The sequence below is a fragment of the Pongo abelii genome, chromosome 5 (assembly GCF_028885655.2).
Source record: "Pongo abelii isolate AG06213 chromosome 5, NHGRI_mPonAbe1-v2.0_pri, whole genome shotgun sequence".
Lineage (NCBI taxonomy): Eukaryota > Metazoa > Chordata > Mammalia > Primates > Hominidae > Pongo > Pongo abelii.
Window position 1 is genome coordinate 46,760,447 of NC_071990.2, and position 22,207 is coordinate 46,782,653.

The window sequence follows — 22,207 nt, forward strand, 5'->3', positions numbered from 1 at the left end:
TTGCTACCCCTGATAATCTCAAACTATCAGCTGTAGACCTCTCTGAATAGTGTGATTATTGCTGACTTTTAAAAATATTTACTTAACTACATTTTCTAAATTTCCTACAATTACTGTGTATTGCTTTTATAATATGAAAAAATGTGAATGTTATTTTTTAAACTATCAATTCCACAAATATTGAGGGAGGAGCTGTGGCTTGGCAGGAGTCCTGTGAAAAGATCCAGGGGTTTTATTGAAGGCAGACACAGTGTGAGCCAAGATCATGACACAGCAGCTAGAAAACAAAACAAAACAAAACCTCAACAGATCACTGGAAGCAATGGCCTCAGTGCTCTGCATGGGTCAGGCCTCTGCTGGAACATAAGCCATATTTTATTGGAGAAAATAATAAACTAGAGAGTGTTTGCTGCTGGGAAACCAAGATAGAAGGAGTCTAGAAGTCAAGTTATATAAGGAACAGTTAGGAGAAAATGGACATTTTTAGCTTGGACTTCTTTAGAAAAACCAGAAACCTGTGATAGCTATCTTCAGCATTGGGAAATGTGAAATGTGGTCAAGACAGCATCGATTTACCCAATGTCAATGTAGAAAGCCAGAAAGTACCAGTGAGAGCAACATGGAAGGAGACCCCACTTTCACATAAAAGAGGGATTTAATAATACTAATTCATGCAATAGTGAATAGTGGGTTACCTCGTGCATGGGAAAGTTCTACTTTATGAGAAACCTTTGGGCAGAGACTGTATGGCAGCCTGTTTCAGGTGGATGTTTAGGTCAGACAAACCTCAATGTGCCCTCCAAAACCTGGGCTTCTCTCTTCCTTTGACTGGGTTCAGGATACTGACAACTATCCAAGTGCAGACCACTGGGATGCAGCCAGGAAAGGTCAATGCCTGTCAACCTTCACGAAGACATGAAGCATGACTGCCAATGGTTACTCTGCCTCACTCTCCCCAAAGTCATTTTCAGTGGTAAGGCCAAACCCAGAGTGTTTTCCAGAAATCCACGTAAGTGCAAGGAACATCAGCTATATTTGTGTGGAAGCGTGGAAGTGCTGTCAACACTCCTGTGGGGAAAGGGCTCAGGAACTCACATTCTGTTAAGCCAGGGTTTATAGTAGCCATACTGCCAAGAAAACAATAGTCCCCAGGTTTAGACAGCATTAGATATTTGCTTCAGTGATCAGAATTCAGACTTAATTTAAACCTATATCTTCAAATCTTATATTTTTAAGGTTCTGGGTCCTGTAGCCAAGTAGTCTGTCCTTGAATGAGGACAGATCTCAAAGCTCCTGACGGATTACCAATGCATTCTCCTTCTGATACAAGGAAGTGAATCAAATGTGAGAGACCCCTGCTAACACCCCCTCTAAGTCTAAGCAATTTTTCTGGAGAAGCACTGGACAAATAAAAATGTTCTGATAGTCGTATCATGAAACTATGGGAGAGAGGCACATTGTGTTAGACATTGTCCCCATACAAAATACCTTAAATCACCAAAATATAAATTCATTAAATTTATGGATCAGAATGTAAAGAGCTGATTTCATCAATTTTTGATATTTCTATTACATTTTAATATTATGTATCATATCACCCATATTATATATATATGCACTCTATGGAGTGCAGTCTGTGTAGGCCAGGCCCTGTCTGAGCATCTTATGTGTAGCCTAGTATAGTTCACTAGAACTCTATGAGGGAAGCACAATTAGGAGGAAAGTGATGCACCCAGAAGTTAATGACTTGTCTGAGGTTACAAAATTAGTCAGGTGACAGGATTGGACCCTATGCAACTGGCTCCTGAGCTGTGGGAAGAACCCAAATCCATACCACTGGTGCTCCAGCTGCCACCTCCTCCAAAGGCTCACCTGCATTGCATCATGCTTTCCTTCCCCAGCAGACACCCCTGGGAAGCACTTCCTCCATGGAGGGTGACCATCCACTCTCTCGCCTGGCAAGGGGCTGAAGTCTCTCAAATAGCTGGAGGAACACACAAGTGCTTTGGTCAGATCGTGACTAAATTTATAAAAGTATTCAATGCACGAGCTCAAAATCTTTTCTGCTCTCTGGATAAAGTACAACAATTTCTTTTTCTATAAATACACATGAAATTTAAAATGAGGGAAAATAATTTAATACTTTATTTTATAAAATTAAGTAATCAAATTCCTCCTAAAAGGAGAACAGAGCCAGATTTCTCAATGTTGTTAATACTATTTTTAGTACTTTAAAAGCTCAATATACAATCTCCTGACATTTTCTAATTTTACTGCTTGAATATTTAGAATAGAAAATTACATTTTTTCATGTTTTCATTTTCTTTATGGACACATTTGAAAGACATTTAAACTTCAAACTGCCAAATTTGCCCTTATTGGTTTAGTTCTTTTCCAGGTAATACTAGGACATTTGTAAGTGTTCATATAAATAATTATGTGAAAAATGCTCCCCATATTATTAAGTGCAAAAGACGAGCTATAAAGTTCTCTATGGTATTATATATTTTTTGGTAAAATGAATTAAAATATATATAAGTACATACAGAGAGGAGGAGAGGGAGAGAAAAAATCAAATTCAAGAAAATCAGAATATTAACAGTGATTATAACTGAGGACTTTATATCTGAGCATTGAGAATTTGGGATATTTTTAATTCTTTATTTTTCCTTGCATCTGTTTTCTAAACTTTCTGAATTACTTTGACAATGAGAAAATAAACATACTATTCTTATAATAAGAACTAACATGTATTAGGTGCCAAGTGCTACCGTAGGCGCTCTACCTATATTAATTTGTTGTAATTCTAACATCAACTCTTTGACATGGACAGTGTTATTATTCTCACTTTACATATGAGAAAACCGAGGCAGAGGGTGATTCCATAGAGCCAGGCGTCTGGGTTTCAAACCTGTGTTCTGAACCTTCCAGTGCCTGGACTTAATGAAATAGTAAGTCCCCCACTTTCATTAAGTCCATTAAGTCCCTACCATATAAGATGCCAACCCCTATGCTCTCTGTTTCAATTTTTTGTTTGAAATCCTTTAACCTGGCACCAGCCATAACCTCCTGTTGGTCAGGCAGTCTCTTCATATCTCCTGGTTATTTGGCTTACAATTACTGTGAGAAGCAGAACACTCAGCTATAAAAAGGTAACTAACGTCACAGAGGAGCAGATGCCAAGGTCCAAATTTGAGCACTTCAGGGTCAGAAGAGGGGTTGATGGCTGAGTGCTCAGGGATCCTTCAAGAGGAGGAGGCTAAGACCAGGCCTCAGAAGCTAGAGAGGTCAATGTAAAAGAAGATTAGCTTAATAGCTGTTGATGGCAACTTGGTTTTCAAAACAGTATATGCATTAATTATCATTCAAAAAATTCTGAATTATTTTCAAAAATAATTTTAACAATCTTTTTTTTTTCTTGAGGTGGAGTCTCGCTGTATTGCCCAGGCTGGAATGCAGTGGCATGATATCTCAGCTCACTGCAACCTCTGCCTCCCAAGTTCAAGCAATTCTCCTGCCTCAGCTTCCTCAGTTGCTGGGATTATAGGTATGTGCCATGATGCCTGGCTAATTTTTATATTTTTAGTAAAGACGGGGTTTCACCATATTGGCCAGGCTAGTTTCAAACTCCTGATTAACATAGATTTTTAAACTGAGATAGAAGTTTTCCTGCATATAGCTGCCCAATGGTTCTATGATGGATACCATCCCAATGAGCCATTTGCCATTAAACTTTCTAGCACAATAAGAACTATTAGTCTCGGTCATGGTCTTACCTAAAACTGCAGGAGTGTTACATACAGCCTTTGGGTACTCTAGATAAATACAGTTGCCTGAGGTGAATAGACTGGAGTCTGATCTGGTTTTGAATATATATATCTATATATTCAGTATATATTATATATATTTATATTCACATATAAATATATAGAACAAATTCTTATTCATTACCAACAAAATCAGAAAGATTAGAACATACAGAAAAGCGCAAAGAAAATAGAGATCACCATAACCTTACAATTCAAAGATATCCACTGTTGATGGTTTTAGTGTATTTAGTTTCAATTCTCTCCCTTAACCAGTCTTAAGTTAATGCTATCAGGCAGTCCACTCATATACTTAGAGTATAGCTTACAGTTTCCATGAGAAGGCAGAATGCTCATTTACAAACCCCCCTCACGCTCCCCCCAACCCTCCCCATCTTTCAAATTCTGTATCCATCTATCTATATACTGATTTCTCTTTACATCCATCCATTATCTATTTTTCTATATATCTAACAAACATATGGTGTCTTCCCTCCCCCAAGATTCATTGGGGTATAATTGACAAAATAAAAATTGTATATATTTAAGATGTACAATATGATGATTTGGTATATTTTTGCATTGTAAGATGATTACCCCAAGCAAGCTAATTAACATATCCATCACCTCACATGATTACCACTTTTTGGTAGTGAGAACACTTAATATCTACTATCTTAGCAAATTTAAAGTACATAATACAGTATTATTAACTGTAGTCACATGCCATGCAATAGATCCCCAAAATTTACTCATCTTATGACTGAGAGTTTGTACCCTTTGGCCAACATATACCCATTTTCCCCATCCTCTAGCTCCAGGCATCTCCTGGCTCCTACTCTACTCGCTGGTTCTGTGTGAGTTCAACTTTTTCATATTCCACATACAAATGAGCTATTGCTGTATTCATCTTTCTATGTCTGGCTTATTCCACTTAGCATAATGTCCTGTAGGGTCATCTCTGTTGTCACAAATGGAAAGATCTCCTTTTCTAAGGCTGAATAATATTCCATCATATACATAATATATTTTTTCTTGATCCATTTATTTGTTGATGGACACATGTTGATTCCACGGCTATTGTGAATAATCCATAAGGGTGCAGATATCTCTTCAAGATACTAATTTCATTTTCTTCATTTTATTTCATTTATATACCCTGAAGAGGGATGACTGAATCATGTAGTAGTTCTACTTTTAATTTTTTGAGAGACCTCCATATTGTTTTCTATAACAGCTGTATCAATTTGCATCCTTGCCAACAGTGTGCAAGAGTTCCCTTTTCTCCACACCCTTGCCAACACTTTCCCCACACCCTTACCTCTTGCCTCTTTGATAATAGCCATTCTAACAAGAGTGTGGTGATAGCTTGTTGCGGCATTGATGTTCATTTCACTCCTTTTAAATTTATTTGGAAATAACTTCAAATGTATAGAAAAGTTGTAAGAATGTGACATGCATAAAAAGGGATCCTATTACATATTATGTTTCATAATATGTTTATTTAATAATCTAGAAACTCTCCTCACATTCAGGCTTCTTGCTTCTTTTACAGTTTAATGTGAATGTTAATGAGTGTTTCATTATTTGGAGCTAAAACTAATTTATTTATCCAATCCCAATCTGTCCCTTCCTTTCTTCTTCCTTCCCTCTCCTTTCCTTCTTTCCTCCTTCCCTCCCTTCCTCTCCCCCCTCCTTTCTTCCTTCTTTCTTTCTTTCCTTCCTAGTTTAACTAAGAACTAGAGGAAACTATTTTTACAATACCATATTTTAAATTTGGAGATAAGATCCCAAACATTTCATTGAATTTCTTACTATCAAACTTCATATTTTAAGAGAAAGTGAACCCAACACTTTGGAGGTTTTACTATTTGGAAGCAGTGAAGCTTCTTCAGTTATCATCTCCTTAATTGTTTTTCTTTCCCTACCTGATCTCTGAAATACCTCTACCATTTAAAATTTCAGTTTTAAAGTTTCTTACTACTATTACTAACTTACCCAACCTGGGTTTCATTCTAAGAATTCCATAACTTTCACTTTTCTTTCTATTTCATATCTATTTGAACTAAGCAGAGAAGCTATATAAAATATATTTTATGATTGCAAGACATTGAATTATAGGCATTGCAATAGCGTCTCCAATATACATGTTCCCCTTCTTCTTTAATAAAATAACTCATTTTTTTCTGGACAAATTACCGTCCAGTTAAAGTATAACATTTCCAGGTATCTTCTGTAGCAAGGTAAAGCAATGCCAGTACAGTTTGACCAACGAGAACTGAGTAGAAGTGTGCTACTTCTAGGAGACCCTTAAAAGGAAGGAAGTTGGCCCTTCTTTTGCCTTTCCTTCTTCTCGTGAAGGGAGTTCAAACAGCCATCTTGCATTAGAAAGTGAAAGCCATGTGCTAATAATGGTGGAGCAGTAGGGAGAAGATTCAGTTCCTACTGCCCTGGAGACACTGCCATTGACTATCTCAGGACCTCTCTTATGTGACAGACAAAGATATTTATATTTTACTTAAGAAATTATTTTGTAAAATTTAAAATGATATGTGGCCAAATCTCATCCTATCTAATACAGCTATTACATGCAAATATGTGTGTGTGTGTGTGTGTGTGTGTGTGTGTGTGTGTGTGTGCGCATGTAAAGTTCAGGGGTGAAGAAAGTCTAGAATATTCAAAGAAACAAACTTATTTCCAGTCTTGGGAGCAGGCTATGCACCACAGTAACAGTCAAGTCATCTTTTATACATACTATATAGTTATATATGTCATTCTATGTATACTATATATATATATAATAGATGTATTTACTTTTGAGAATGCTGGAAAATATTTTCAAGTGTTAGAATTTTATAATAATTTTAGAGTCTGGGTCATATTTTAGTTTTTTGGGGCCTTTAATGAAGTCAAAGAAGTAAGCTCATTGGACCTTCTGATGGTAGATGACATTTTTTTATCTTATTTGTACCCCATACTCTTCACATTGAATCCCTCTTTTCTTTATGACAGCCTTCTAGGTTCAGTGTTTCCACTTTGTTCTCAGGATTGTAAGGAACCTCAGAGACGTTAAGGGAACTTTTTTCTGAGATCTAACATCTAAGAAGAAACAGGCAGAAATAAGATTCTATTCCCTCCCCCAATCATTCATAAAGGAACACACATTTCCTGAGTATTTAGTATGTAATGTACACATTGCTGTGCAAAACACAAATGAAAGCTAGAACAAACGTTTATCAAAAGGAGGCAGAAGGCTTAGAGGAGATACAAACTAAAGGACAAAAAAAAATATGGACATAAGATACCACACCAGATTCACTCTCAGAGCCAGCAAATTCCAGATAAGAGTGTAAAGTGTGGGATGAATCTCACCAGGATGGCTGCACTGGGGAAGCTGCGCAGCTGGGCCTGCGAGTAAGGATGGGGTTGAAATAGGAGAGGATGGATGTTTCATGGAAAATCTTATTGGGATAAAAATATGGAAGTGGGAATGAGATCAGCATGGGTGTGAGAGAGTGAGGAAATTGCCTAAGCAGAATTGTGGGAGCAGATCCACCAGTGCTGAGGAATCAGGTAGAGCTACAGGGTGAGGCCTGGTGTGCAGGACCCTGAGACTGCAGCAGAAGGTTCGAGGCAAGGAACCCATGGTGTCCAGAGATACCTCCTTCATTTATGGTTAAGGAACCAAGGCATTTTCATTTCCTACTCTTTAAATAAAATGGGCATTCCTTGTTGACTCAGGTTTATGATTAAAAAAAGAAATTGACTGGCTTAGAGGTTTTAAAACCTTCCAGACTTTGTTTATACGGGGAAAGATTTTTCAAAGGTCAAACTTGAACTGCTGTAATCACCTTTATATATCCATGTTCAGTATTATTCTAGTTCCATAAACAAGCTTAAAATAGGAGTTGATAATACCACCAGATTTTAGAAGGGGAAGAGCTTCACATTTCTCTATATCTACAGCCAAATGCATTTTTTTCAAGCAGGGTCAGTATTTCTGGAGAAACTTTGCATTTTAGGGAATGGGTTTAAGCAATTCACCAGAAATGACTCCAATTCTTTTTTTATGTAGAGTCAAGAATGGGGCTGTAGGAGTATATACATTCACATGAAAATTTGCTTACAAATATTATACAAAAAATAGCATACTAAAATAGTAGTATAAAAATAGTAAAATTCCATTTTTAGATTAAAATATGTTTATAATATTTTTAATATTATAATATGCATAGGAAGGATACATGGAGTATATAGCTATGGTTTTCTCTAGGGACTTGAAGATGGCTTTTCATTTTCCTTTTTGTGCTTATCTATGTTTTTAAATATTCCCACAAGAAATATGTATTCTTTGTGCAATTTTTCTTCAGGTTAGTATCTAAGGACATAAGAATTGGGGCATACATGGGGTGCTAAAAAATGGTCGTGTTTTAGGGCAGGATCAGAAAGGGATTTTATTGTTATGGGAGAGAGATAGGAAAAATAATGCCAATAATTTTCTTTAAAAGAATGACATGACAGGAAAATTATAACCCAGCGGTTCTCATGTATATATGGTTATGATGACTTTGGATAAGTTACCCAAACTTCTGTGGGCCTTATTCTCCCACATATAAAATGAAGACCTGGGTACTCTTTTTTATTATTATTATTATACCTTAAGTTCTGGGATACATGTGCAGAACGTGCAGGTTTGTTAGTCCTGGGTATTCTTAATGTCTCTTCTAGCTTGAAAAAAATTACTATGACTGATACCTTTCTCAATAGTCATGGAACTTGAAGTAACTTCACCCACCTTTCCACCTCATACTGAAAGAATGTTCTGATTCTCACCCACAAGCCCAGAAAAAATACATATTATCTAAGAGATGAACTTAGCCAGTGAAGTGCAGCCACTAGGATTCCCTTATAACCCAAAAGTTTTTTAGGCCCTAGGATAAACTCAACTGCTACAATTGCTAGGGAAAAGTCAAGTTAATTACTGGATTTTCTACTTTCAGGCAGAATTAGACTTTCCTGTGCAAATTCCCTTTCCCTTTTGTTTCAGCAAAGTTCCTCATCCTTGGATGTATGCGCCAGTGGATTGCGCTTTGCCTTGAGGACACTGTTTGGCAAAGTTTAGTTCACAAGATGAGTAGATAATGGGAAATCAGTGTCTCTACCCAGCACCTTTTTATATTTTTCCTTATAACTTTTCTCAATTGTTATTATATCTGCCACTTATCATACTAAATCTTCCCAATCTTCAAAGTTTAGCATTCAGTTTCCCTAGGAAGTGTTATCCAAACTATTTTTTTCCACAGTAACCACTCCCCTGTAGGAGTTTTCATGCACTTATTTCCAATCCCACACAATTGAACACCCATGCTATCCTCTTGTCTATGTTATCATCTACTTCTCTGTGCAAGCCTTTTTACTCTAGCTGGAACATGAAGACCTCAATAACAGAGACAAATTCTTTAACTTTTCTCACTGTCTAAGTAATGCCTGGTATATTGTTCAGGTCAGAGAAGATGGTGATGGTAAAAGACAATTTTGATTGATGAAAGTCACCTATTTTCTTTTACATTTTTATTTTTATTTTTTATTTTTTGAGATGGAATCTTACTCACTCTGTTGCCCAGGCTAGAGTGCAATGGTGCCATCTTAGCTCACTGCAACCTCTGCCTCCCAGGCTCAAGCAGTTCTCCTGTCTCAGCCTCCCGAGTAGCTGGGATTTCAAGTGTGAGCCACCACATCCGTCTGATGTTTGTATTTTTAGTACAGACGGGATTTCACCATCTTGGTCAGGCTGGTCTCAAACTCCTGACCTCAACTGATTCCCCCACCTAGGTCTCCCAAAGTGCTGGGATTACAGGGGTGAGCCACCACACCCGGCCTGAAAGTCAACAATTATTGATCAAGTTTACTTTTGCCAGGTATTGGAATCCAATATAGTGCCTGCAGCAGGTATAGAAAAAGACCAACACATAAACCTAAAGTTTCAATCTCATGAATTTTGTGATTCACAAAAAGGGGGTTTTGCCTCTACCATCACAAATACCAGCTCACCTCTCTCCTGATACTCCAGTAGTAGCCTTGTGAAGACTGGAATAACTTGGGCTTCTTGTAAGACGTAACATGAAGCAAATCAGTAGAAAAGTAGCAAAAAAGCAAGATATCTGAATGCCTTGAAAAATCAGAAAAGAAAGAAAAGGTCATGGATTTTGGGCTATGATAGAATTAGAACACTGAAAGATGTCTTAGAAATAATCAGTGAAGTCATCATTTTACAGAAGAGCAAAGTAAGGCTCAGGGAGTAACTTGCCTAAGGTACATAGGTGGTAGAATCAACACCAAAATTATGTCCCTGGCCTCTGAAGTCCAGGATTCTTCCTAATCTGATCACAATTGATTTTTAATACAGCATTCTAATGAAAGAGATGCATTAAATAACTGTATTCATTTTCTACCAGCAAGCAAAGTGTCCTAGAAGAAGGAAGAATATGCAGTGGAATGATCCAACTCCCCTAGTTCCCATAATGCACTGCTTTCCTCTCTTCATGCCAGTAGTATGGTTCCATTTTTATATCCCACAGTTCTAAAATCAACACTAAGATTAAAACTAAACAATCAAACCAAAAGAACATACCACTATTTCAACTTTTAGTTAATATTAGGAATGACTCATGAGGTAATTCCTGAGCACTTACATTATGTGATATGGGAGTCCTCTGCACGAGTGGGCTTAAAATCCTTCATGAACATTCTCTAAGGCCTAAAAATATGTTTGTTAAACAATCTTCTAAAATAGTGTTCTTAACCTAATGAGTTTTACCAACATTACATTGTTGTTGCACTTGATTGTGTGTGGTCCACTGGAAATAGTGTAGTCATCTAAGACCTAGGCAGGCCAAATCCTCTTACTGATTCTGTCATGGGAACAATAGTTGGAGAACATCCATAGTTATTATCATGCAGTTGATGTGATGAATTCAGTTGTTAGTTGTTAAGATCGTCTACATCTTTAGAACATTTAGGGAACTAAAGAGAGACTCTTTTGCTAGCCAGTGACCCTTGTTAGCTTGGTTTGGGTGAGATAAAGTATCTAGATAAGCCCTTGCTTATGGCATTGACTGAATAGCTTATTTCACACCTATATGATAAGACATTAATTTTACTTCTTCACTAATTGATTCAATAAATCAGCACTCCATGAGTCATCACTATAGAAACAAACAGCAAACATTCTGTTTTTTTCCATTGAATCTCCAGAGGGGGATTAAAAAGATTTTCAGAGGAAAGACTCTAGAGTCCCCAAGTAAACATTTCAGAAAGTGGCTAGAGTGACATTCTCCTGCAAGTCCTTTACACCAGCTTGACTTATCCCCCAAAAAGTAGGGTATGGCTATTACAATCCCCATTTGCAGATGAGAAAAGTGAAGTTCAGAAAGTTTGAGTAATCTGCCTAAAACCACCTCTAGCAAGTGATGGAGTTATAGAGCTAAGTGTGGTGTTCACATGTTCAAAGCTCATGAAATTCGTGGCATATTCCACTGCTTGCCTTACACAAACAAAACAAAATGAAACAAAATAAAAAAACAGATACACTTGACTGTCATTAATTCTCATAAAATTATAGAGGAAATGCAAATACATTCCACTTTCAAAGCAGCGCAACTTTAAAAACCTCTAGTATGCAAAAACTAAACGTGATCATCTTTCTTATCAGGTCAACAGTTTGGTCAAAGTAGACAATGTATGTACATATGATATCTGGAGCTTATTTTAAGTTTCTGGTAAGTCTGTGTAAATATACCATTTTGGAACTGCAAGGCTTATGACAAAGGATTATCTTTCTTTTTTTTCAACTTTTATTTTAAGTTCAAGGGTACAAGTGTAGGTTTGTTACATAGGTAAGCTTGTGTCATGGAGGTTTGTTGTACAGATTATTTCATCACCCAGGTATTAAGCCTAGTACCCATAAGTTGTTTTTCCCGATCTTCTCCCACCCTCCACCCTTCAGTAGGCCTCAGTGTGTGCTGTTCCCCTCTTGTGTCCATGTGTTCTCATCATTCAGCTCCCACTAATATGTGGTATTCGGTTTTCTGTTCCTGTGTTAGTATGCTAAGGATAATGGCCTCCAGCTCCATCCACGTCCCTGCAAAGGACATAATCTCTTTCTTTTTTATAGCTGCATAGTATTCCATGGTGTGTATGTACCACATTTTCTTTATCCAGTCTACTATTGATGGACATTTAGGTTGATTCCATGTCTTTGCTATTGTGAATAGTGCTGCAATGAACATACATGTGCATGTGTCTTTATAATAGAATGGTTTATATTCCTTTGGGTATATACCAAGTAATGAGATTACTGAGTCAAATGGTATTTCTGTCTTTAGGTCTTTGAGGAATTGCCACACTGTCTTCCACAATGGCTGAACTAATTTACACTCCCACCAACAGTGTATAAGCATGGCATACGGTTATCTTTCTCTTTTCCCTTTGTACCAAAGCCTCATCTTTTATGTTATAACAGTATTTCTCAAACTGCATATTGATGTCAATAAGTGTACAGAGAAAAAAAAAACAAAATTTTGAAAATATGTTCAGAAAACATTGAAATACATGTAGTATGTGTTTCTCTGCTTCATAAATTCTCAAGACCTTAATATATTAGTGCTCGTGGACTGGTTCCCAAGTGTATTTGACCACAGGACCTTTTCTCTTTTTTTTTTTTTTTTTTTTTTTTTTTTTTGAGGAATACATCTGTAACCATCTTATGTCTACTGGAACATGCTTTTGAAAATACTGCCCATTTCAACGTTAGTTTCTTGGAGACCCTAAAGTCTCAGAATTCCCGAGTTTTGTAGAATATAGGATAGTATCTGCATCTATGACTATAAACCTTGTGACTAACTTATAACTTAAGAAAATGCTTCCAGAATGAGCTAAATAGATTTCTATTAGCATAAGTCAAATAAATAGATACAGTGCTTGTTGAGGAAATCTTCAACAACAAATCTAGATCTTTCCATAACTGGTCCTTTCCTATCACTCAGGAATTCTCTGACCATCCAGTCTCAACCTCTTTTTGCCTCCTTCACATTCCTTGAATCAATTTTTATTACATAACCCTGTTTAATTTTCCTCATAGCATTTATCAGTATCTGAAATCATCTTACTGTTTTGTCTTGACTTAGAATCTAAGATGCATGAAAGTTGAGTCATTTACATTTCCAACAGCTACTATGGTGCCAAGTACATATAGAATAGAAAGTTATTTCATTCATTCATGTATTCATTCATTCAACAAATATTTACTGAACACTTACCATGTGCCCAAAACCATTCTAGTTCTAGATCCAGCAATGAGTAAAACAGACATCAGTTTACTCCTTGAATTGTGTGTACATTAGATTTGTTTTATTTAAACAAGACTTTGCATTCCCTTTGAGGATGGCATGTTTTAAACCAGTGTAGTTATTATTTAAAATTCAAGTTATTAACAACCAATTTACCTAATTTTGTAAACATAAATTTTCATATGGCTTGTTTTTTTTGTAGTTTGTAGTTATTTGTTTAAAATCAAAGAGTCAAAAATTTTATGTATATCATCTCATTTAATCCTGACAACAGACCTGTGGAGTGGAGACTATTACCTCCATTTGATACATGAGGAAAGTGGGGTTATAGAAATAACTTTCCCAAGACACTTAACTGGTAGATAGGTAATATCTGAATATAAGTCTAGTAGATTTGAAATCAAAGCCCACATCCTTTTCTACCACATCCACTGCCTACTCAAAGAATTTCAAAAGTGGCAGTATAAATAGTTATGAGGAAAAGAATACTAAGGAAGAAGGAAAGAAGAGAGGAGAAGGAGGGAGGTTGAGCAGACTGAGGATGAGGAAGAAGGAGGAGGAGAAAAAGGAAGAGAAGAAGGGGGAGAAGGGGAGGGAAGTGGAAGAGGAAGGAGGAATTAGAAAAATAAGAAGATAAAGAAGAAGGAGAAGAAAAAGAAGAAGGAGAAGAAGAAAAGAAGAAGAAGAAACGAGGAAGGAAAATAAGAAGAAGAATAAAGAAAAGGAGGAAGGGAGTGGAGAAAGGGGAGGAACAATAACAGCAAGAAAAGGACAAGAAGGAAAAGATTCCATTCAAACGTAGACTGAAACTCCTTCACTGACATTTAAATCATATTTGCCAAAATCTTGGTAACTGTGGAGCTCTCCTTATTTATAGAATGAAATTTTTCCCAAAGATTTCATTATTACATTCTTCTAGCATTCCTGTCCAAATCCATAAAACTAAGGCTCGAAGTTCCTATTGCATATATTAGATTGGTGCAAAATTAATTATTTTTAATGGCAAAAACTGCAATTACTTTTGCACCAAGCTAACGATGAGCCAGTAACATTTCTCTCATTTAAGCTAACTTGATCAAACCCAGAGAGGTCATTCATTAACTCAATTTTATCAATTAATACTAATCTAAGTATTCTGGTAATGTTTACAAATGAACCTTCTCTTCACTTTCCTCACTGAGGCCAAAATCTTCCTGGGGTTTGTATCTGACTTCAATATTTTCTTCAAGCTTCATGTCAAAATCATTTCTCTCTGTCCCTTTGATCCTCCCATCTGAAGTAGGTTGGCCCTACCCTGAGAGTCTACAGGTCCAATCCTATCCACCAAAGACTGGTTAGAAGGTGCTTGTGGAGGATGATGGCCATTCCCTAAAAGAAGACTATAATGCATGCCACACTGATACTTGGCTCGGGTGTATGACTTGCTTTGGCCAATGCAAATGGGACAAAAAGAAAATGTGAGAAATAGAAAAGCTTCTGTTCACTCCCACTCCTTGATTAGAGAAACAGTCTCTGGCAGAAGGAGAGAAAATATGAAGGGAAAATAAAGAAGAGAGGTCGCAGAGGAAAGAGGAGGCGGCATGACCTGAAGGGAATAGGAAGAGGAGCCAGGTCAGTGTCTGAGGATGGCCCAGCCTCTACTTCATCAATATCTCCCATTGGCACAGCTGGGGACAAACGGAGGCGCCATCGTAGTGCCCCAGGCTATACTTTGGGAGCCCTGTACTCAACTGCCACACTAGCTTTCCTTCCTGCTGGCACAGGATGAAGATTTTCCTTCAGCAACAATGGCACTTTGCCTGTTTACCAGTAGGTGTGATCTTCATTTGAGCCCTGTGTCTTTGTTTCAGCCAAGATCGACTTGCTTTTTGTGAATAATCCCCTACCTTATCCTCCACCACCTGCCAGCTGCCTCTACCACTCACGACACTCAGAGGCCCTCAGGACCCAGCAAGCTTGCAGGATAGAGCTAAATGGTAAGGAGAAGCCTTCCAGGCTTGGGTTTTGCATGGGCTAAACAAATTCAGCCTTAAACTGTCACCATGGTTGAATATCCTGCTGTCATTCCTACTATTTGTTAAGCCTGAGCTTGCTCCTCCAATGCCCAATCTTTTGGTTTAACAGCTGTCTTCAGTTTCATGTTCCTACATGTGTCTCCCCTTCAGTAACTGACCCTTGGCTTCATTTGCAGGTTCCAGAGCCTAACATGACTACACAAAACCATTTCATTTCCCTTCATATCCTGGATCAGCCATCCTTCTCCACCTGGCAGCCTTTTTGCCTTCTGCAGATGAGCTTTCTTTTTAGCACAAGAATTAGAGAGGAGCTAATCAACATCGAGCAATTCACAATCACAATGTTGTATTCTTATTTTTTTCTTTACTAGAAGCCAAAACAAAAGAAAAACAAATTGTTATGTTACAGAGATTCACATGTGAAATCTCTTGGTTTTGCAAGTCAGAGGGCAGTCAGTCTAGCGTCCTTTGCTCCAGCCCCATCCTGTTTTTGGCTTTTGAAGCTAGTGCTTGCGTTGTTATTAATTTGCACCAAATGGATGCTTAGCAACAATCAAACATGATGTATTAAATATGAAACTACTTTCTGAAGGAGCTCAGAATCACACAACAAGCTCGTTGGAACAAAGCTCTTGAAAACCCATGTAAATAGAACATAAAAATCTGAAAGATATATGAAGATCATTTCACCACATTCCAATTATTGTGAATAAGCTAGAGTAAATCAAATCAATTAAATTTTTAAACTGGTCTAAATTAATTTGGCTTCATTTCATTTTATGATATTTGCTCTCCAAACTGAGAAAACTCAGTTTAGTTTTCTTCATGGCATGGTAACAGAAATAATTTTCAAGTGATGTTGAAGCTTATTTAAGTCTGATCCAAATGACAACATAGCATTTAAATTATGTTATATAACTCTTATGTAAACGTACAAGATAAGTTATCTGCTGGAACTAACAACTTCCAAATTTTAGTGGCTTAACATTGTAAAAGTATATTATTTGCTATTTTTACATTTCAATGTGGGTTGTGCTGGGAGGAGGTGACCCTTCTCCATACAGTCATTTAGGGATCCAGACTTCTATTTGTTTCTCCACCATCCCCTGTAGCCTGAGAACCATCACTGAATCCATAATTCCTGCTGGTAAGTGGAGGAAGAAAGCAGAGCAGTGCATGGAAGCTTTTATTATGAGCCAGCCAGGCCTGGAAGTTAGTTGCACATCACTTTTGTCCATATTATTGGTCAGAACTCAGTCACAGGGCCACATCTTACTGCAAAGGAGCCTACAAAAATGCAATGCTGCCTGTCTCCAGAGGAAAGGGGAGTCAGTTTGGTGAGAAAGTTTCAGACCTCAAGAGATTGAAAAAGGCTCCTTGCTCAGCAAAAGAAAACCAGAGATGGAAGAAAGTGTCTCTGTATGAAAGAACAAAGGCACAAAACAAGGGATCTGCAGTTTTCAGCATTAAAGAAAACATGGATAATAACATTTTTAAAGGGCTGAGAACATGTCTCAGATGATAGCAGCTCCTTTGGGTTCTGGAAGGTGTAGATGTGATGCCCACCACTGAGGGGTAACCCAACACTTCAGTCACTCTCAAATATTAACAGTAGCAGTTATTTCAGCATCTATTATGTTTATGATGTTTGTGCTCTCTTACTTCCACAATTTTTATGTTTAATTTTATTTATATAATCTTATGATAAGAATGTGTGCCCCATATTTCAGAAAGTCCTGGGAACACTTGTGGTGTGTGTGTGTGTGTGACAGAGTTGGTGGGAGTAATGGATGAATGTTGAGAAGGGAAGCAGGCAGTGAGCTAAAATATTCTAGTGAAAGCAATATTTCATAGCAACTAATTGCCTCAGAGAATTTGTGGAAGGTTGAATAGACTCTTTTATCCAACTATACTATCAAGAATTAGAAATGCTAGTTATTGCCTACTGATGTCTATTTTGTTGGAAATATATTGAAATCTGTAGCATCTACTGCTCTTACCACTTTCTACATGTCAATTCATAATTCTGAAGATTGGCCCTGTGGGATAATGGAATGTTGATGGAATTCAGTAGATATTTTCAGAGTAAAATCACTGAAGAATCTTGATAACATGACTAAGAAGCTAGAAAAATGAAGGCTGCTTATTCCTGTTTAAGTTTCCTTTCTCTGATTATATATTATTGATGGCAGTATAGAAAGTATAAAAACGCTTAGAAAAAACAGATTTTTAAAGTAAAAACTAAAAATGCACTAAACCATCCTCCTAGTGGACAGCACTGCTCCGTGATATTTTAAAAGTCTCAGATACATTTGGGCTTAGAAATTACTGGAAGAGATCATTGTCTCCTTAGTGTTTAGAGATGTGGGAATTTGAAAGCTTTCAATGTAGCGTCTGAAATATCTCTATCTGACTCACACCCTGGGGGAAAAGCGCTGACAGTGTCTATACAGGAGGAAGCAGCGACACAGTTAAGAGCACAGATTCTGCAGCCAAAATGCCTGCACTGAATTCTGACTCGCTATCTACTACCTGTGTGACTTTAGACAAGTCACCCAACCTCTCTGTGTCTGTTTCCTCTTTTGAAAAATGGAGATAATATTAGTAGCTATCTCAAAGGCTTGTAATAGGTATGTGATGTTAGGCAGGCTCTTGGGAAGGATATAGTCCCTCTGTAATAGGGACATCCTTGAGGGCAGGGTGCATTCTCTCTCTGTCTCTCTCTCTGTCTCTCTCTGCCTCCTTCTCCTGTCACTTCAGTGTTGACATTCTTTTGGTTCATTGTAGATAATGACTGGATGAATGTTCTCAAACATAGTCTCTGGCTTTCCATGAAGCTGCCTTGAATGACACATTATGCTATAGAGAAAGTTCAGCAAGATCTCAGTGTGTAGAGTCTTACAAATTGAATTATCGTTTTAGGGCTCACCTAAAAACATTTTTATGATGTTTAATCCATTTGTGTTTCCAACCCTGACCTAAAGGGGACAATGCCTTGCTTTTATTTTTTACTTGTTTTTCTTTTTTGGCTAGATGACAGATTAACATAGGATGGGAAAAGAATGCCAAAAATGCAACTTGGGGACTAAACCACCAGTTTCGTCTTTTATGTTTAGTTTTGATCTTGACCTCCTGGAGCATTTTCATGGAAAAGGCAGTTCCAGGATTCTTTGTGGCCTCTTCCACAGGAGAAAGTAAAGGACCTAGAGGCCTCTAAAAATTTAGTTATTGAAGAACTGAAGTTATTCACAGCAACCTGGCAGAGGAGAATGTGAAATACATGGGTCTCAGATAAGAGGCTTGTTCATCTAGACCGGTGAGTGAGAATCAGGATGTCTGAGACTGACAAGCAGAGTGGCAGCGGTTCCAGCTACTGGAGAAACACAAAAATAGGATTCCAGAAAAATGACAACTAGAAGTTTCCTGGGTCTGACAGTGTTGAGAGCTGCAGTGAATAATGACTTCAATTTACAGGAAAACATAAATTGAAGGGTCAGGAAGTTGATCCAGAAATGTTTGTAATCATTATTGTGCCTTATAACTGTATGACACTTTATCAGCTACAGAATTCATGAAGTGATTGGATCTAAGCAGTAGGGTGAGGTAGCAGGTATCCTTGTTTTGTAGGATAAGAACTGTGGCTAGGAGACTGAGTAGAAACAGAGCTAGTAAATGGATTAGCCAGAATCAGGATGGAGAGGTTTGGGTCAAAATTAAATAATCTTTCCACTGCTCTGAGCTGCCTGGTACTTTATCTGCTGCATGACAAAAGGTGCAGAAAGATCTATAGCTAATGCCACAAATTCTGCTTTCATTGGGCACCACTGATGCGACACATTTTGTGCAACCATATATGTACAGCAATCATAGAATGTGACACATGTAGGGGGTCTGAGAACTCCTCTATTATAGCCCAGACTTCTCAGTTACAGAGGAGAAAATCCTTAAGGTGTGACTCAGGGAACAACAGGAAGTTGGGTTAGAGCTTTGTTCCTCTATTCCTACTATTCAGTCCAGGATGGAGGCCTTCCTTCTTTATCCTGGGTGCTCCCCACAGGAAAGGGGCTGGTCTCTCTTCAGTGTTGCAAAGGAAAACATTGCCCTAGAGCTCTTTGTCTGTAGTGAAAACCATGCTTTCATTTCTTCCGATGAGGAAATAAAGTTGAAAAATTAAACAACATTGCTTATTTGTACCAGCGTAGGTAACTATAAAATAAGAATCCCTGGTTTCTTACCTAAACTCACTCAATAAGGTATTGCAAACAGTTTCAGAATGCTTATTTTATGAATCAGTTTGTCACATTTCTTGGAACTGAGGACCAAAATCAATATTTCCTTGTAAGTAAGGTTCTTATTTGTTCTTGAAAGCAGAAAAGTAGTGCATATAAAGTACTTACACAATGCCAGATACAAAGTAACAATCAATCCATGTTTAGTATTATCTTTAACTCACTCTATAGCATCACTCTATCAAGACATATAAACCTTCAGAATGCGCTACTATAGCAATTTAGTTGTTCCATTTGTCTTTCCTTTGCTGCACTAGAAGAGTAGAATGTAACGATTTCTATTACTTTCTGGATATGTTTGCCGTGTAAGCCATTTCTGTCCATACAATTTATTTATTTTGAGATGGAGTTTCACTCTTGTTGCCCAGGCTGGAGTGCAGTGGTGCCATCTTGCCTCACTGCAACCTCCACCTCCCGGGTTCAAGCGATTCTCCTGCCTCAGCCTCCCAAGTAGCTGGGACTACAGGCATGTGCCACCATGTCCAGCTAATTTTGTATTTTTAGTAGAGACGGGGTTTCACCTTGTTGGCCAGGCTGGTCTCAAACTACTGACCTCAAGTGATCCACTCGCTTTGGCCTCCTAGTGCTGGGATTACAGGTGTGAGCCACCGTGTCTGGCCAAACATACAATTTAGATAGGCTGTGGTTTTTAGACGCCGTCAATACCAACTTTTAAAGATCAAGGAGAATTGAGTTACAGGGACACCACAGAGAAGCCTGAAGAAGGGAGCAAAGAGGGGTTTTCCCTAGACTAGCAAGATCTTCCACCTGACTGGCAAGAGATGAGATGGCTGAGCCCTAGAGACCTGAGTCCCGAAAGGTCTGATGGAACTGTGAGACCAAAAAAGTTAGGGCAGAAGGAACGCAGGCTCCAGTGTTCCTAGTCATGCTGAGTGAGGCCTAGAAACCACAGGACACCATGGGATTTCAACGGACTGTAATAATGACAGAGGCAAACTTGAAACCCTGGTGAATGGAGGTGCTTGTCTCTCTTTCTAGGTAGTAGGTAATATCCCTAATTCCATGGTGATGCTGAGAAGCAGAGGGCGCCCTCAGAAGTAGTTTCTCTTAAGGAATTTGCAGCTGGCCTACAAGAACAGGACCACAGAATCAGGAATTGTGGTGTTTTATAGGGTACGTAAAAATTGTATTTTTTGCACATTTGTCTTGTATTCTGAGTCATACTCCTCTCATTGTTTATCCTTCACAATAGCCTTTTTTAACAGCATTATGGAGATAAAGTTGAGATGGCATATAATTCACCCATTTAAAGTATAAGATTCAATGGCTTTTAGTATATTCACAGAGTTGTACAAGTGTTACCACAATCAACTAAAAAATTTTCATTGCAAATTTCAAATAAACAATACCGTAAGATTAACTATAGTCACCAGGTTATATTTGGATTGCCAGAAATTATTCATCTTATAACTGAAAGTTTGTATCCTTTGAACAATATCTCCCAATTTCTCCCACTCCTCAGTCCCTGGCAACCACCATTATTTGTTAAGAGAGTAGATCTTGAATGTTGTCAACACACACACACACAACTCTGTGAGGTGATGGATGTGTTAACTTGATTGTGCAATTATTTCACAATATTTACATATATCAAATGAAAAAAATGTTAATTTCTTTCCAAAGAAACCCAAGGCCCTTAGCTGTTACCCACTCAATCATCCCATTCCACAGAGATCCAGGCAATCACTCATCTACTTTCTCTCTTTGCAGATTTGCTTCTTCTGGATATTTCATATAAATGGAATCATATCACATGTGGTCCTTTGTGTCTGGCTTCTTTTGCTTAATGTTTTCAAGGCTTGTCCATGTTGTAGCACTTATCAATATATCAATATGCTGTATTTTTCTTTTTAAATTAAGACTATTTTTGGAGCAGTTTTAGGTTCACAGCAAAATTGAGAGGAAGGTACAGAGATTTTCCACATATCCCCTTTTATCTCTTTTTATTGCCAAGTAAAGTTCTGTTGTATGGTTATACCACATTTTATTATTCATTCATCTGTTGATGGACATTTGAATTCTTTTCACTTTTTGGCTATTATGAATAATGCTGCTATAAACATTTGTGTTTTTGTTTGAGTACCTGTTTCAAGTCTCTTGAGATATACCTAGGAGTAGGCTTTCTGGATCATATGGTAAGCTCTATGCTTAACCAGTTGAGGAAATGCCAAAGTGTTTTCCAAAGCAATTGCACGATTTTCCATTCCTACCACCAGAGGATCCCAATTTCTCCATATTTTCACCAACACTTGCAATTATGTGTCTTTTTAATTATAGCTATCCAAGTGGATGTGAAGTGGTATCTCATTATAGCTTTAATTTACATTACCCTGATGGCTAATTATGTCAAACACGTTTTCATGTGCTTGTGCCTATTGTCTATTTGTATGTCTTCTTTGGAGAACTGAATTACTTTTCAGATTCTTTGCCCATTTTCTAAAACTTGGGTTGTCTCTTTATTTTGAGGATCTATCACTTTCTTAATGATGTCTTTTGAAGTACAAAAGTTTTTTAATTCTGATGACATTCCAGCTTATCTATTTGGTTGCTTGTGCTTTTGATGTCATATCCAAGAAATCATTGTCTAATCCAAGGTAATAAATATTTTCACCTATGTTTTCTTCCAAGAATTTTATAGTTTTAGGTCTTATATTTATTTGATTCATTTTGAGTTTGTTTTTGTAATATGGTATAAGGGAAGGGGGTGCCACTTTATTATTTTGCATAGG

General features: G+C 37.6%; 1 protein-coding gene across 2 annotated transcripts in view; it reads right to left on the reverse strand.

Moving 5' to 3' along the window:
* Nucleotides 1-1,680: 1,680 nt before the first annotated feature.
* LOC100458771 (24-hydroxycholesterol 7-alpha-hydroxylase) overlaps nucleotides 1,681-22,207 on the reverse strand; it is a 139,205-nt gene continuing 118,678 nt past the window's right edge. For both annotated transcript variants that reach the window (XM_063724823.1, XM_063724825.1), the window contains one exon: nucleotides 1,681-1,984. In XM_063724823.1, the coding sequence (XP_063580893.1) occupies nucleotides 1,696-1,984 (289 nt within the window). In that variant the 3' untranslated portion in view covers nucleotides 1,681-1,695. The remainder of the gene's footprint in view (nucleotides 1,985-22,207) is intronic.